Source organism: Ranitomeya imitator, chromosome 3 (assembly GCF_032444005.1).
Source record: "Ranitomeya imitator isolate aRanImi1 chromosome 3, aRanImi1.pri, whole genome shotgun sequence".
Taxonomy (NCBI): Eukaryota; Metazoa; Chordata; class Amphibia; order Anura; family Dendrobatidae; genus Ranitomeya; species Ranitomeya imitator.
Window position 1 is genome coordinate 548,016,919 of NC_091284.1, and position 14,688 is coordinate 548,031,606.

The 14,688-nt window shown below is 42.6% G+C and overlaps 1 protein-coding gene across 2 annotated transcripts in view; it reads right to left on the bottom strand.

The window, feature by feature from the left end:
* TFDP1 (transcription factor Dp-1) overlaps positions 1-14,688 on the bottom strand; it is a 156,380-nt gene that overhangs the window by 28,641 nt on the left and 113,051 nt on the right. For both annotated transcript variants that reach the window (XM_069757876.1, XM_069757877.1), the window contains exon 9: positions 4,676-4,827. In XM_069757876.1, the coding sequence (XP_069613977.1) occupies positions 4,676-4,827 (152 nt within the window). The remainder of the gene's footprint in view (positions 1-4,675; positions 4,828-14,688) is intronic.

A 14,688-nucleotide genomic window follows, 5' to 3' on the forward strand; every position in this document is an offset into this window, starting at 1 on the left:
GAGAGAGAAAAAAAAAAAAAAAAAAACACCACATACTCACCTTGGTCTCGTTCCCTGGCGCTCTGCTTCTCTCCCTGCCTCCGCTCACACACTGATTGGTGGAGGAAGTGGCCAGAGGTCCCTCCTCCGCCAAAGGAGTCAGCGGCGGGCACAGCACAGAGCCACACAAGGACACAGCGAGCGGGCAGGCACCGTGCGGCCCGTGGACCTCTGATTTACAGCCCCACGGCTGTCTCGGTCCGCGGCCCGGACTGAGCCAGCTAAAGGGACGGATGTGGCCGCACATTGCCCATGCCTGGTATACCCTGATTGCGCAAAAGGAGGAATTGCTTCACTGTGGATTGGATTTTATCACAGTCTCCAATGTGTAATAAAAAAAACACAAATTCAACTTGGTTTGGTAAAAGATGGTGCTTTGTCTCCGGTTTCTAGCGCTTCCCAGCAAAGACATGGTTAAGGGCTTATTCACGTCACTTTTTTTCACATATGAGAAAAACTCAAGTTTTATCAATTTTTCTCATGAATTAAAAAAAAAAAGTTTCTATACCTTCTTGTATCTAACAGTTTGTTAAAATCAGACAGCACCTGGATGCCCTTGTGAGTGTTATCAGATTCATGGAACCTTAGACTAGAACTAGACTAGAAAGTACCACAACTCCGATCCCAGTGGCCTTAAGATTAGGGGGATTGATAGAATACAGGGTGGTGTCAGGGGTGGCAATCTTAACCAATTATTGGCACAGCGTGAGTGTAGGTGGATTGTCACCCTTGATACCATGGCCCCTAAAGGCCTAAATGAATCTATCAGCTTTGCCCCTTTTTTATAATTACGGCCAGTCTTGCTCCGCCTGTGTTGATAGTGCCTATAGTGGCAACTGAGGATTTTGTAGTAGTGTTCAGAGTCTGAGTCTTCATCCTGTCCTCTCTCGATTTGTTGATACGGGTCGCCCCCGTTTCGTTTTTATGTGTATTGTATTTTGATTGTTTGTTCTTGTTTTTTTAATTAGTTCGGCTATGCTGCTTGGCGGAAGTTGCTTGAGACTACTTTTCTTGTCGCTGCTGAAGAACCACAGATGAAGTTTTGTGGATATATTAAGCACATCATTCTTTCACTGGATCTTTATATTCACAAGTATTTTTGCTCTTGGGGAATCATTTTTTGATACCCCCTTTTTTTATTTTTTTATTTTTTTATTGCTTTGTTGATTTTGTATTATACTTCATATGCACACTCTTATGTATTATAGTTGCCCGTCTTGGGCTTTCCTATTTACATAGGTTCTCATCCTGGGTCTGTCACCTTACACCTACTTAATACCTGTTGTTATTGTAATTTTGTTCACAATTTTTTGAAGCGCATTGCTGCGATTGGTGACGAGTAGTGCTTTATCTATTTATTTCTGCCGTTTTTTCCGCGGCAGTATATTTTAATATTTAGGTCTCTGACAATATGGCCGCCACTAGTGGCCTTCATTTAAATGGCCGCTTTGGGTGCGCGTGTGCTCCTTGGTTCTGGTTTCCTCCACTCCACCGGCGGCCGTCTGCTAATCGACGTGTGCGCATGTCATGACGTCACACGGCGGACTTCCGCCCCATGCTCGCACGTCTGTGACGGCCGCTGGTGTTGTGGAGCCCGGACCCCGGTGCGCATGCGCCGGAACCCAGCGGCATTTCCGGTTTAGCGTGTATATTATGGCATCTGAACATCCGATCACCATCCCCTTTTGAAAAAGCTTGGCGGCGAAACGTGCGTCAAGGGGTTCCTGGTGCACAGTGGGTGAGCGGTCCGATTACCATATGGGTAAGCATATAGTGGCTAGCACTCATTGATTTATGCATTAGCATTTACTCCATGAGGTACTATTCCTGGACAGCGGGGATGGTTGCAGGAATCAACCCTGATTAAATGGGATAGTATGAAAGGTTCCTGACTGCTGGCATTTTTCTTGCCCTCGGACACGTATTCCGCTCCCCATATACACCAGTACTGCTGGAGTACTCTCCTTATTTTCAATCTGTTACGGTGCATAATTGTAAATTTTATTCCTTGATCATAGAATTTTTGTATACTTGTATTTAATAAAGCTATTGAAATTTTACTATGTTGTTTGGGATTTTTCTACTCCGTTTTCTTGTTGTTATACGTGATTGTTGGAGTAGCCCTGGTAAACCAGTGTATCTGGTTAATATAAGTGGGAGAGCTTTACTATATTACTCTCAGCCCCATAATATACATGTGCTTCGTGATTCTTTGTTTGATAATACCTACATGGGTAAAATTAGATATTCATTTGAATTTAATATTTTTCATGTGGGACTCATGTTATCTCTGTGAGTTTTCTTGTATTACTTGTTCCCAAGATATTAGTAGTACTGGTTAATACATGCCTTTTCCCCCCCCCCACTGTAAGTGTAAAGACACACACAGCGATCACACGGTGGTCGAGCTATGTGTCTACCACAGGGGTAGGCAATTAATTTTCCCGAGGGGACGCATGAGAGACCGTGACCATTGTGGAGGGCCGAACCAATAGGCTGAAATTAATTCTACTCAATATTAATATCGATATATTATAAATTATTAATTGTATAACTTAATATTGAGCAGAATTAAGTATGCTGACATCCATCTATACACTGCATGTCGGCCCCATAGCCTCCCCAAGTGAAGCATGTCGGCCCCATAGCCTCCCCAAGTGAAGCATGTCGGCCCCATAGCCTCCCCAAGTGAAGCATGTCGGCCCCATAGCCTCCCCAAGTGAAGCATGTCGCCCCCATAGCCAGCACCATGTGCCGCATGTCACCCCCATACACTGCATGAGCCCCACACAGCCGCGCCATGTCGCCCCATGTGTGCAGCGCCATGTCGCCCCATGTGTGCAGCGCCATGTCGCCCCATGTGTGCAGCGCCATGTCGCCCCATGTGTGCAGCTCCATGTCACAACCCCATAGCCTACCCATGCCCCCTCAAACAGCCCATACACGAGAGAGAAAAAAAAAAAAAAAAAAACACCACATACTCACCTTGGTCTCGTTCCCTGGCGCTCTGCTTCTCTCCCTGCCTCCGCTCACACACTGATTGGTGGAGGAAGTGGCCAGAGGTCCCTCCTCCGCCAAAGGAGTCAGCGGCGGGCACAGCACAGAGCCACACAAGGACACAGCGAGCGGGCAGGCACCGTGCGGCCCGTGGACCTCTGATTTACAGCCCCACGGCTGTCTCGGTCCGCGGCCCGGACTGAGCCAGCTAAAGGGACGGACGTGGCCGCACATTGCCCATGCCTGGTATACCCTGATTGCGCAAAAGGAGGAATTGCTTCACTGTGGATTGGATTTTATCACAGTCTCCAATGTGTAATAAAAAAAACACAAATTCAACTTGGTTTGGTAAAAGATGGTGCTTTGTCTCCGGTTTCTAGCGCTTCCCAGCAAAGACATGGTTAAGGGCTTATTCACGTCACTTTTTTTCACATATGAGAAAAACTCAAGTTTTATCAATTTTTCTCATGAATTAAAAAAAAAAAGTTTCTATACCTTCTTGTATCTAACAGTTTGTTAAAATCAGACAGCACCTGGATGCCCTTGTGAGTGTTATCAGATTCATGGAACCTTAGACTAGAACTTCCAATTTTGATCAGAAACGTGGATCAATACCGAACAGGTCTCCATGATTTTGTGTTTATTGCTCAGTCTGTGAAAAATCACGTACATGAGCGAATAGTTTAAATCACGGATAAAACTCGTTTGCAAATAACGAACACGTGAATGAGCCCTCACATTAACTAAAAGCTTTCCATATTTAAATTATTAACCCCTTACCGTCATATAATGCGCTGATACACCATATGCTGGCTCACCGACTGATAAAGGCTTGCATGCCGAGCTTGCATCTTCCCTTGCACATGACAGTTGACTTAAAGAGCCATTGTGTGCTTTAAAATGCCACAGTGGAACTCCACCCACAGCTGTTAACCTGTTAAATCTCGGTGTTGACCTCTGACAGTGGCATTTAATACGCGCCGAGAGGGGCGTGCCTGTGACGTGATTGTCATGACATCCAAGGGTCTGTTGTAGACCAACGTGCCTGACCTTACCAGCCTCCTGTGAAACTGGTGGGAAAAAAAATGGCTATACATGTTTGGTATCTACATACGGTACTCATACAGTCCTAGGGAATCATATTGCTAGGTCAGTTTTACCGTATGGTAAAGAAAAAAAAGGCAAAAGAACAATTGCACTTTTTTTTAACACTTGGAATAAGCAGTAGAATCAATAGTGTCATTCAAAAATACAACTCGTCCGGCAAAAACAGAAGCCCTCATATGGCTATAAAAACAGAAAAATAAACACGGAAGAAGGGGAGAAAAAAACAAACAAAAAAAACACGGAAAATGGCCATGGCGTGAAGGGGTTAATTAAAGAACATTTGATACTTGTAGATTGGTGGGTTGTATGTGCTGGAACATCAAATCAATTCCAAGAATGGGGCTTTTTCATGAGAACAATTGCAGCGCTGATGAATATGCATGACTGTGCTTCACTCGGACGGGGCATTTCAGCAGGCATCTTAGCAGCCAGATCTTTGCATAGTTTATCATTTTAAAGTGTTGGGACAATACAACCCTTTAAGGTTTACTGTACCTATAACCAAAATACACATGGTTGACGTTTTACTTACTTATCATTAGAAATACTACAATCAATCACAGTCTTCTTGCTGGTGTTCACTATGATGAAAGGTAAATGTATGACCGAATTGGCAGGAGGAGATCTGTTCGCTTGCTGCTCGGCCTGACGATTTCTTTGAACTAGGTTTTTAAAGGCAATTTGCTGAAACACAAAACAGAACAAAACTTTCACTATATGGTGGACTCTCTGGAAAATGTGGATAACTTTCATCAGACATTGTTTAGAATAACAAAAAGAAAAATAATGCATTTGAAACAATTCTGAAAATTACAGTTTTACATTCCAAGGCTACATAAGAAGCTGTGTAACTAATTGGCTTTACTCATCTTGTATACTTTTTAGATATATTAGTTTTTTTCCTGGGTGTTTAGACTAAGGGCAGTGCGTTGTGGGAGCTTATGTCACCAGATGAATTCATTGAGTACAAGTGTCAAATGCAGGAGCAGGTCCTAATAAATTGTAACTTTCTTTTTGTATATTACACTTGACTTTTGCTTGCAAAAGCTGCTGCAAAATTTCTTAAAAAGAGGACATCGTATGATAAACGATGAATTAAAATTTTGCTCTCTAATGCCTCATTCAGACATCCATGTTGCACGTATTTATTATTATAGCGCCATTTATTCCATGGCGCTTTACATGTGAGGAGGGGTATACATAAAAACAGGTACAATAATCTTGAACAATACAAGTCATAACTGGTACAGGAGGAGAGAGGACCCTGCCTGCGAGGGCTCACAATCTACAAGGGATGGGTGAGGATACAGAGGTGAGGATAGAGCTGGTCGTGCAGTGGTTTGGTTGATCGGTGATTACTGCACGTTGTAGGCTTGCCGGAAGAGGTGGGTCTTCAGGTTCTTTTTGAAGGTTTCGATGGTAGGCGAGAGTCTGATATGTTGTGGTAGAGCGTTCCAGAGTAGGGGTGATGCGCGAGAGAAATCTTGTATGCGATTGTGGGAAGAGGAGATAAGGGGAGTAGAGAAGGAGATCTTGTGAGGATCGGAGGTTGCGTGCAGGAAAGTATCGGGAGACAAGGTCATAGATGTATGGAGGAGACAGGTTGTGGATGGCTTTGAATGTCATGGTTAGGCTTATGTACTGGAGTCTCTGGGTAATGGGGAGCCAGAGAAGGGATTGACAGAGGGGAGAGGCCAGGGAATAGCGGGGGGACAGGTGGATTAGTCGGGCAGCAGAGTTTAGAATTGATTGGAGGGGTGCGAGTGTTCGAGGGGAGGCCACAGAGCAGGAGGTTACAGTAGTCGAGGAGGGAGATGATGAGGGCATGGACTAGGGTTTTTGCAGATTCTTGGTTTAGGAATGTACGGATCCGTGAAATATTTTTGAGTTGAAGGCGGCAGGAAGTGGAAAGGGCTTGGATATGCAGTTTGAATAGTACAAGACAGTACGTGTGTGTTGCAGTCTTTTTTTTTTTATTTTTTAGATTAAATATCATTATAATTAGTGATGAGCTAGTGTACTTGTTGCTCCGGTGGTCTCCGAGTATTTGTAACTGCTCGGAGATTTAGTTTTTGTTGACACAGCTGCAAGATTTACAGCTATTAGCCAGCCTGAGTACAAGTGGGGGTTGCCTGGTTGCTAGGGAATCCCCACATGTATTCAAGCTGTCTATCAGCTGTAAATCATGCCGCTGAGGCAACGAAAACAAAATCTCAGCAGTTACAAATACTCGAGACCACCCGTGCAACAAGTACACTCGCTCATCATTAACCCCTTTACCCCCAAGGGTGGTTTGCACGTTAATGACCAGGCCAATTTTTACAATTCTGACCACTGTCCCTTTATGAGGTTATAACTCCGAAACGCTTCAACGGATCCTGGTGATTCTGACATTGTTTTCTCGTGACATATTGTACTTCATGATAGTGGTAAAATTTCTTTGATAGTACCTGCGTTTATTTGTGAAAAAAACGGAAATTTGGCAAAAATTTTGAAAATTTCGCAATTTTCAAACTTTGAATTTTTATGCAATTAAATCACAGAGATATGTCACACAAAATACTTAATAAGTAACATTTCCCACATGTCTCCTTTACATCAGCATAATTTTGGAACCAATTTTTTTTTTTGTTAGGGAGTTATAAGGGTTAAAAGTTGACCAGCAATTTCTCATTTTTACAACACCATTTTTTTTTAGGGACCACGTCTCATTTGAAGTCATTTTGAGGGGTCTATATGATAGAAAATGCCCAAGTGTGACACCATTCTAAAAACTGCACCCCTCAAGGTGCTCAAAACCACATTCAAGAAGTTTATTAACCCTTCAGGTGTTTAATAGGAATTTTTGGAATGTTTAAATAAAAATGAACATTTAACTTTTTTACACAAAAAATTTACTTCAGCTCCAATTTGTTTTATTTTACCAAGGGTAACAGGAGAAATTGGACCCAAAAAGTTGTTGTCCAATTTGTCCTGAGTACGCTGATACCCCATATGTGGCAGTAAACCACTGTTTGGGCGCATGGGAGAGCTCGGAAGGGAAGGAGCGCTATTTGACTTTTCAATGCAAAATTGACAGGAATTGAGATGGGACGCCATGTTGCGTTTGGAGAGCCACTGATGTGCCTAAACATTGAAACCCCCCACAAGTGACACCATTTTGGAAAGTAGACCCCCTAAGGAACTTATCTGGATGTGTGGTGAGCACTTTGACCCACCAAGTGCTTCACAGAAGTTTATAATGCAGAACCGTAAAAATAAAAAATCATATTTTTTCACAAAAATTATATTTTTGCCCCCAATTTTTTATTTTTCCAAGGGTAAGAGAAGAAATTGGACCTCAAAAGTTGTTGTCCAATTTGTCCCGAGTACGCTGATACCCCATATGTGGCAGTAAACCACTGTTTGGGCGCATGGGAGAGCTCGGAAGGGAAGGAGCGCCGTTTGACTTTTCAATGCAAAATTGACAGGAATTGAGATGGGACGCCATGTTGCGTTTGGAGAGCCACTGATGTGCCTAAATATTGAAACCCCCCACAAGTGACACCATTTTGGAAAGTAGACCCCCTAAGGAACTTATCTGGATGTGTGGTGAGCACTTTGACCCACCAAGGGCTTCACAGAAGTTTATAATGCAGAGCCATAAAAATAAAACAAAATTTTTTTCCCACAAAAATTATTTTTTAGCCCCCAGTTTTGTATTTTCCCTAGGGTAACAGGAGAAATTGGACCCCAAAAGTTGTTGTCCAATTTGTCCTGAGTACGCTGATACCCCATATGTGGGGGGGAACCACCGTTTGGGCGCATGGGAGGGTTCGGAAGGGAAGGAGCGCCATTTGGAATGCAGACTTAGATGGAATGGTCTGCAGGCGTCACATTGCGTTTGCAGAGCCCCTAATGTACCTAAACAGTAGAAACCCCACACAAGTGACACCATTTTGGAAAGTAGACCCCCTAAGGAACTCATCTTGATGTGTTGTGAGAGCTTTGAACCCCCAAGTATTTCACTACAGTTTATAACGCAGAGCCATGCAAATAAAAAATATTTTTTTTTCCACAAAAATTATATTTTAGCCCCCAGTTTTGTATTTTTCCAAGGTTAGCAGGAGAAATTGGACCCTAAATGTTGTTGTCCAATTTGTCCTGAGTACGCTGATACCCGATATGTGGGGGGGAACCACCGTTTGGGCGCATGGGAGGGCTCGGAAGGGAAGGAGCATCATTTGGAATGCAGACTTAGATGGATTGGTCTGCAGGCGTCACATTGCGTTTGCAGAGCCCCTAATGTACCTAAACAGTAGAAACCCCCCACAAGTGACCCCATATTGGAAACTAGACCCCTCAATGAACTTATCTAGATGTGTTGTGAGAACTTTGAACCCCCAAGTGTTTCACTACAGTTTATAACGCAGAGCCGTGAAAATAAAAAATCTTTTTGTTTTCCCACAAAAATTATTTTTTAGCCCCCAGTTTTGTATTTTCCCAAGGGTAACAGGAGAAATTGGTCCACAAAAGTTGTTGTCCAATTTGTCCTGAGTACGCTGATACCCCATATGTTGGGGTAAACCCCTGTTTGGGCACACAGGAGAGCTCGGAAGGGAAGGAGCACTGTTTTACTTTTTCAACGCAGAATTGGCTGGAATTGAGATCGGACGCCATGTCGTGTTTGGAGAGCCCCTGATGTGCCGAAACAGTGGAAACCCCCCAATTATAACTGAAACCCTAATCTAAACACACCCCTAACCCTAATTCCAACGGTAACCCTAACCACACCTCTAACCCTGACACACCCCTAACCCTAATCCCAACCCTATTCCCAACTGTAAATGTAATCTAAACCCTAACCCTAACTTTAGCCCCAACCCTAACTGTAGCCCCAACCCTAACCCTAACCCTAGCCCTAACCCTAACCCTAGCCCTAACCCTAGCCCTAACCCTAGCCCTAATGGGGTGATGAAGGGGGGTTTGATTTACTTTTATAGCGAGTTTTTTAGCGGATTTTTATGATTGGCAGCCGTCACACACTGAAAGACCCTTTTTATTGCAAAAAATATTTTTTGCAATACCACATTTTGAGAGCTATAATTTTTCCATATTTTGGTCCACAGAGTCATGTGAGGTCTTGTTTTTTGCGGGACGAGTTGACGTTTTTATTGAAAACATTTTTGGGCACGTGACATTTTTTTATCGCTTTTTATTCCGATTTTTGTGAGGAAGAATGACCAAAAGCCAGCTATTCATGAATTTCTATTGGGGGAGGCGTTTATACCGTTCCGCGTTTGGTAAAATTGATAAATCAGTTTTATTCTTCGGGTCAGTACGATTACAGCGATACCTCATTTATATCATTTTTTTATGGTTTGGTGCTTTTATACGATAAAAACTATTTTACAGAAAAAATAATTATTTTTGCATCGCTTTATTCTCAGGACTATAACTTTTTTATTTTTTTGCTGATGATGCTGTATGGCGGCTCTTTTTTTGCGGGACAATATGACGCTTTCAGCGGTACCATGGTTATTTATATCTGTCCTTTTGATCGCGTGTTATTCCACTTTTTGTTCGGCGGTATGATAATAAAGCGTTGTTTTTTGCCTCGTTTTTTTTTTTTTTTTCTTACGGTGTTTACTGAAGGGTTTAACTAGTGGGACAGTTTTATAGGTCGGGTCGTTACGGACGCGGCGATACTAAATATGTGTACTTTTATTGGTTTTTTTTTTTTATTTAGATGAAGAAATGTAATTATGGGAATAATATTTTTTTTTTTTTTCATTATTTTGGAATATTTTTTTTTATTTTTTTTTACACATTTGGAAAATTTTTTTTTTTACTTTTTTACTTTGTCCCAGGGGGGGACATCACAGATCAGTGATCTGACAGTTTGCACAGCACTCTGTCAGATCACTGATCTGACATGCAGCGCTGCAGCCTTCACAGTGCCTGCTCTAAGCAGGCTCTGTGAAGCCACCTCCCTCCCTGCAGGACCCGGATCCGCGGCCATCTTGGATCCGGGGCTCGAGCAGGGAGGGAGGTGAGGAGACCCTCGCAGCAACGCGATCACATCGCGTTGCTGCGGGGGGCTCAGGGAAGCCCGCAGGGAGCCCCCTCCCTGCGCGGTGCTTCCCTGCACCGCCGGCACATCGCGATCATCTTTGATCGCGGTGTGCCATGGGGTTAATGTGCCGGGGGCGGTCCGTGACCGCTCCTGGCACATAGTGCCGGATGTCAGCTGCGATAAGCAGCTGACACCCGGCCGCGCTCCCCCCGTGAGCGCGGCCGATCGGCTATGACGTACTATCCCGTCCAGGGTCAGATAAGCCCAGGGCACCTCGACGGGATAGTACGTCTAAGGTCACAGAGGGGTTAATTATAATCTATAGTGCTACTCCCATGTTTCCTTTTTTTCACGGACTGTGTCCATGAAAAACATGTCCTTTTTTCACAAATGTTTTTTTATTAACCCCTTAACAATAAGCTTTATTTTTATATAGCGCTAACATATTCTGCAGCGCTTTACAGACATAATCATCGCTGTCCCCAATGGGGTTCACAATCTAAATTCCCTATCAGTATGTCTTTTGGAACGTAGGAAGAAACCGGAGAAGCGTGTGTTTGTAAGGAGACAAAGTTCAGTTCTACCGTGCTGTGTTAGTTACTTGCCTCAAACTGGTAATTCCCCCTTTCATGTAAAATAAGCTCTGGAGGCAGATTCTCATGCAGATCAGTGTCCTGTCTGTAGATCTTAAAGGGACTGTCACAGCACAGAATGATTGCTGAAACCACGTACAGCCACTTGGTGCATCATGGCATGGCCAAACCTTTAAATACATCTTACCACCAGCTTGTTTCCCCATTTACCACCACCATTCTCTGGCCTTATGAAGCCAGAACTGTCAAAAAAGATTGGGGAGGTGGAGGTTGAGGAAAACAAGCAAGCGGTAAGGAGTATGAATTTAAATGATTTGACCAGCCGTGATACACCGAGCGTCTTTGTACTTTGTCAGCACAGAGTGACTGTTCAATTTAAGTCCCTTTACCTGCTCATTTACATTTTAATAAAAATGTGTCTTTCTCTGAAAGACGACTTCAGATCGCTAATATCAAGGTATCATATTATTCACTTTCCTATGACCTACATGTCCATATAGATGACTAGGAGGATTAATCCTAAAGACAAATTCTCTTTAACATGTAAACAAGCTATGGGTCAGACACAGATCTCCCAGAGAATCTGCCTCCAGAGCTTATTTTAAATAAAACAGGCAGTTACCAGTGTGACACATGACTGATAGATTACTTTCCTTAACCCACTGCAAATTTGGATCTAACCAAAATTTCTTCACACAATAGTATTGTTGTGTTTTATGAAATAAACAATCTCCTATGAAGCCAAGCCACAAGCTGATCATCGTAAGTCTCACACGGCAGACATGCGATCTTCATAAGGCCCTAATTGCCATGGAAAACCATCTGAACCATGCGATTGCATTGTGTAGATTGCTGGTGGCCATTAGAAGTGTTGGCTGCCTTCATGAACATTTTGAAAGCGAATCTGTCAGAAGGAACAACCTAAGCCGTAATAAAATAGCAGAAATAGAGTGTTTACATAAAATTGTTGGGGAAAAGAGAAGTGGTTTAACCCCTTAGTGACCAGGCCAATGTTTTTAAATCTGACCAGTGTGACTGTGGTAATAACTCTGTAACACCAACATATCCCAGTTATTTTAAGAATTTTTTTGTGTGACACATTATACTTTATGATGGTAAAGTTAGGTTGATATTTATACAAAGCAATCAAAACATAAAAAAAAATTATAAAAAAAAAAAAAAAAAAAATCTAATTTTTAAACTTTTAATGAATGATAGTTATCACACTAATATCAACAACACTTCCTCATGTCTGCCTTACATCAGCACCATTTGTAAAACATGGGCAGCACGGTGGCGCAGTGGTTAGCACAGGCCTCTTTCACACTTCAGTTATTTGGCGTCAGTCTAAAACCGTCATTTTCCTCAAATAACGGATCCGTCATTTTTTTTGACGGATCCGTTATTTTCCCATAGACTTGCATTAGTGACGGATTGTGACGGATGGTCGTCCGTTCCATCCGTCATGCGACGGATCCGTCGAAATTTGGCGGACGTTTTCTGAAAATAGACGGACATTGGAACGTTTTTTGTCAACGCCGAAATGGCGGATCGCGACGGATCCGTCGCGTCCGCCATTCCATAGAATGGGCGCCTATGGGCGACGGATCCGCCGCAACCGTTTTTTCGGCGGATCCGTCGCCCCAATCCGTTTTTTCAATTGCGCATGCTCCAAAGAGTAGATACTTCTCCCAGACAACCCCCAAGTAACGGATCCGTCAAAAAAACGGATCAGTTAGAACCGTTTTCGCAACAATTGTGACGGATCCGTCAATCCGTCACTATGTCGGTAGTGACTGACGCCAAACGACTGAAGTGTGAAAGAGGCCACAGCAGCCTTGCAGCGCTGGAGTCCTGGGTTCAAGCCCCACGAAGGACAACATCTGCAAAGAGTTTGTATGTTCTCTCCGTGTTTGCGTGGGTTTCCTCCGGGTACTCCGGTTTCCTCCCACATTCCAAAGACATACTGATAGGGAACCTAGATTGTGAGCCCCAACGGGGACAGGGATGAAAATGTGTGCAAACTGTAAAGCGCTGCGTAATATGTTAGCGCTATATAAAAATAAAGATTATTATTATTATTATTATTATTTTGTTAACATTTTAGAAGGTTTAAAAATGTAGCACTTCTTTTAAAAGGAAATTTACAAAACTTATTTTTTATAGGGACCTGTTCAGTTTTGAAGTGGCTTTGGGGGTCCTATATATTGGAAACCTCCAAAAGTGATAGCATTTTAAAAACTGCGTCCATCAACATATTCAAAATTGATTTTAAGTATTTCATTAACCCTTCAGGTGCTTGGCAGGAATTAATGCAAAGTGGCATTACAGGAATGAAAAATTTTATTCTTACCATCTAAATTTCGATAACTTCTTAGCAGGCTGCTGTAGCCAGCATATGCTAAAGCAGTTAATGGGCCATGAACTACCATAGCAAACATCAGGACCACACAATCATGATCTCAGTGTCAAACGGGTTAAAGAGGGAGCTTCCGCATCCTGTTAACCGTTTAGATGCTGTAATCATTATTGACAGCAGCAAATAAGGAGTAAAACGGCCGTGATCGGTGCCAACACTGAAACTGGCTGATGCAGCAAGTTGTCACTCCCCCCCCCATTCCCAGTGGGGTTCGGAGGTCACATGACCACATCTTTGCAATTTGCATCCTTCGCGGTCACATTCCAACTAGACTACTCCTGCGCTTCTCAATTCTCTTCTATGGAAACAAAATATGCTAATCATAAGAAAAGGTCATGTGACCGTCAACCCACACGGTAAATTAAGGGGAATTGTGACTGTGCACATTGTGCATACTGTCACGATTTAACAGTCAGCAACTGACCGCACGCTTTTCTTCTGGAGCTGGACAACCCCCTTTAGGGAATGTGGAAATAGGAAATACTGCGTTAAATAGCACTAAAAAAACAAAAACAAAAAAACAAAGAAAAACACGCCAAAATGTATGAACATATTCACAACAATATCAAAACTAATGTACTTGCAATGTCTGTGTTCAGTTACTTCATTTAAACGCTTCAGGCTTCAAAAGTTGTCACACAGCTGAATGAAGTGGCCACCACAATCATCTAAGGTGGGAAAAAGAAGGCCGATGCTACACCACAAAACCCCTCAAACGATGCTTCATGAAAAGCGGCTGGCGTTTTCCTGAAGTGTCTTCCTACGGCAATAAACTCTGTGGGTATGCTGTGTGCACCTGCCCTTCACCAGCTCAAGTTTTGTCATTTTCATTTAATTACTGTCAAAGCAAATTTATTTATTTTTAAATCCAGTTTTAAGAACCCTCAATGAAAAAATATATATATATTGTTAGGATGTTTTCTGATACGTGGAGCTTAAATATTTGCTGTTTTAATTTTATTATTTATTTTGCTGATATTGGGCGATATCAGAGGGGGAAAAACTTTAACCCCTTAGTGACGGAGACAAATTTTTTAGATTGTTTTTTTCGTGACACCTTATACTTTATGATAATAGTAAATTTAGATCAATATGTTTTGTGTTCATTTATAAAAAAAATATCAGAAAGGAGACTATCCCCCTGGACCAAGCTTAACCGCGAAACACGTGTCGGGGTCCATCTACTGGTCTGCTGCTATAGGTAAATACATTCCTACCTCCATTTATGCCTTTGCACTTTAGCACAGCATGCATTTTTTGGCTACTATGTGAATAGATATAGCTGTATCATTCAGGGATCCTTTAGGTTTATATACCTTATGTGTTAGGCTAGCTTTGTCTGCCAACATACACTTGATTTAACCCTTGGTATCTGTGACACTCTTCAGTAACCATTGCTCTCTTAAGGTACCGTCACACTTAGCGACGCTGCAGCGATACCGACAATGATCCGGATCGCTGCAGCGTCGCTGTTTGGT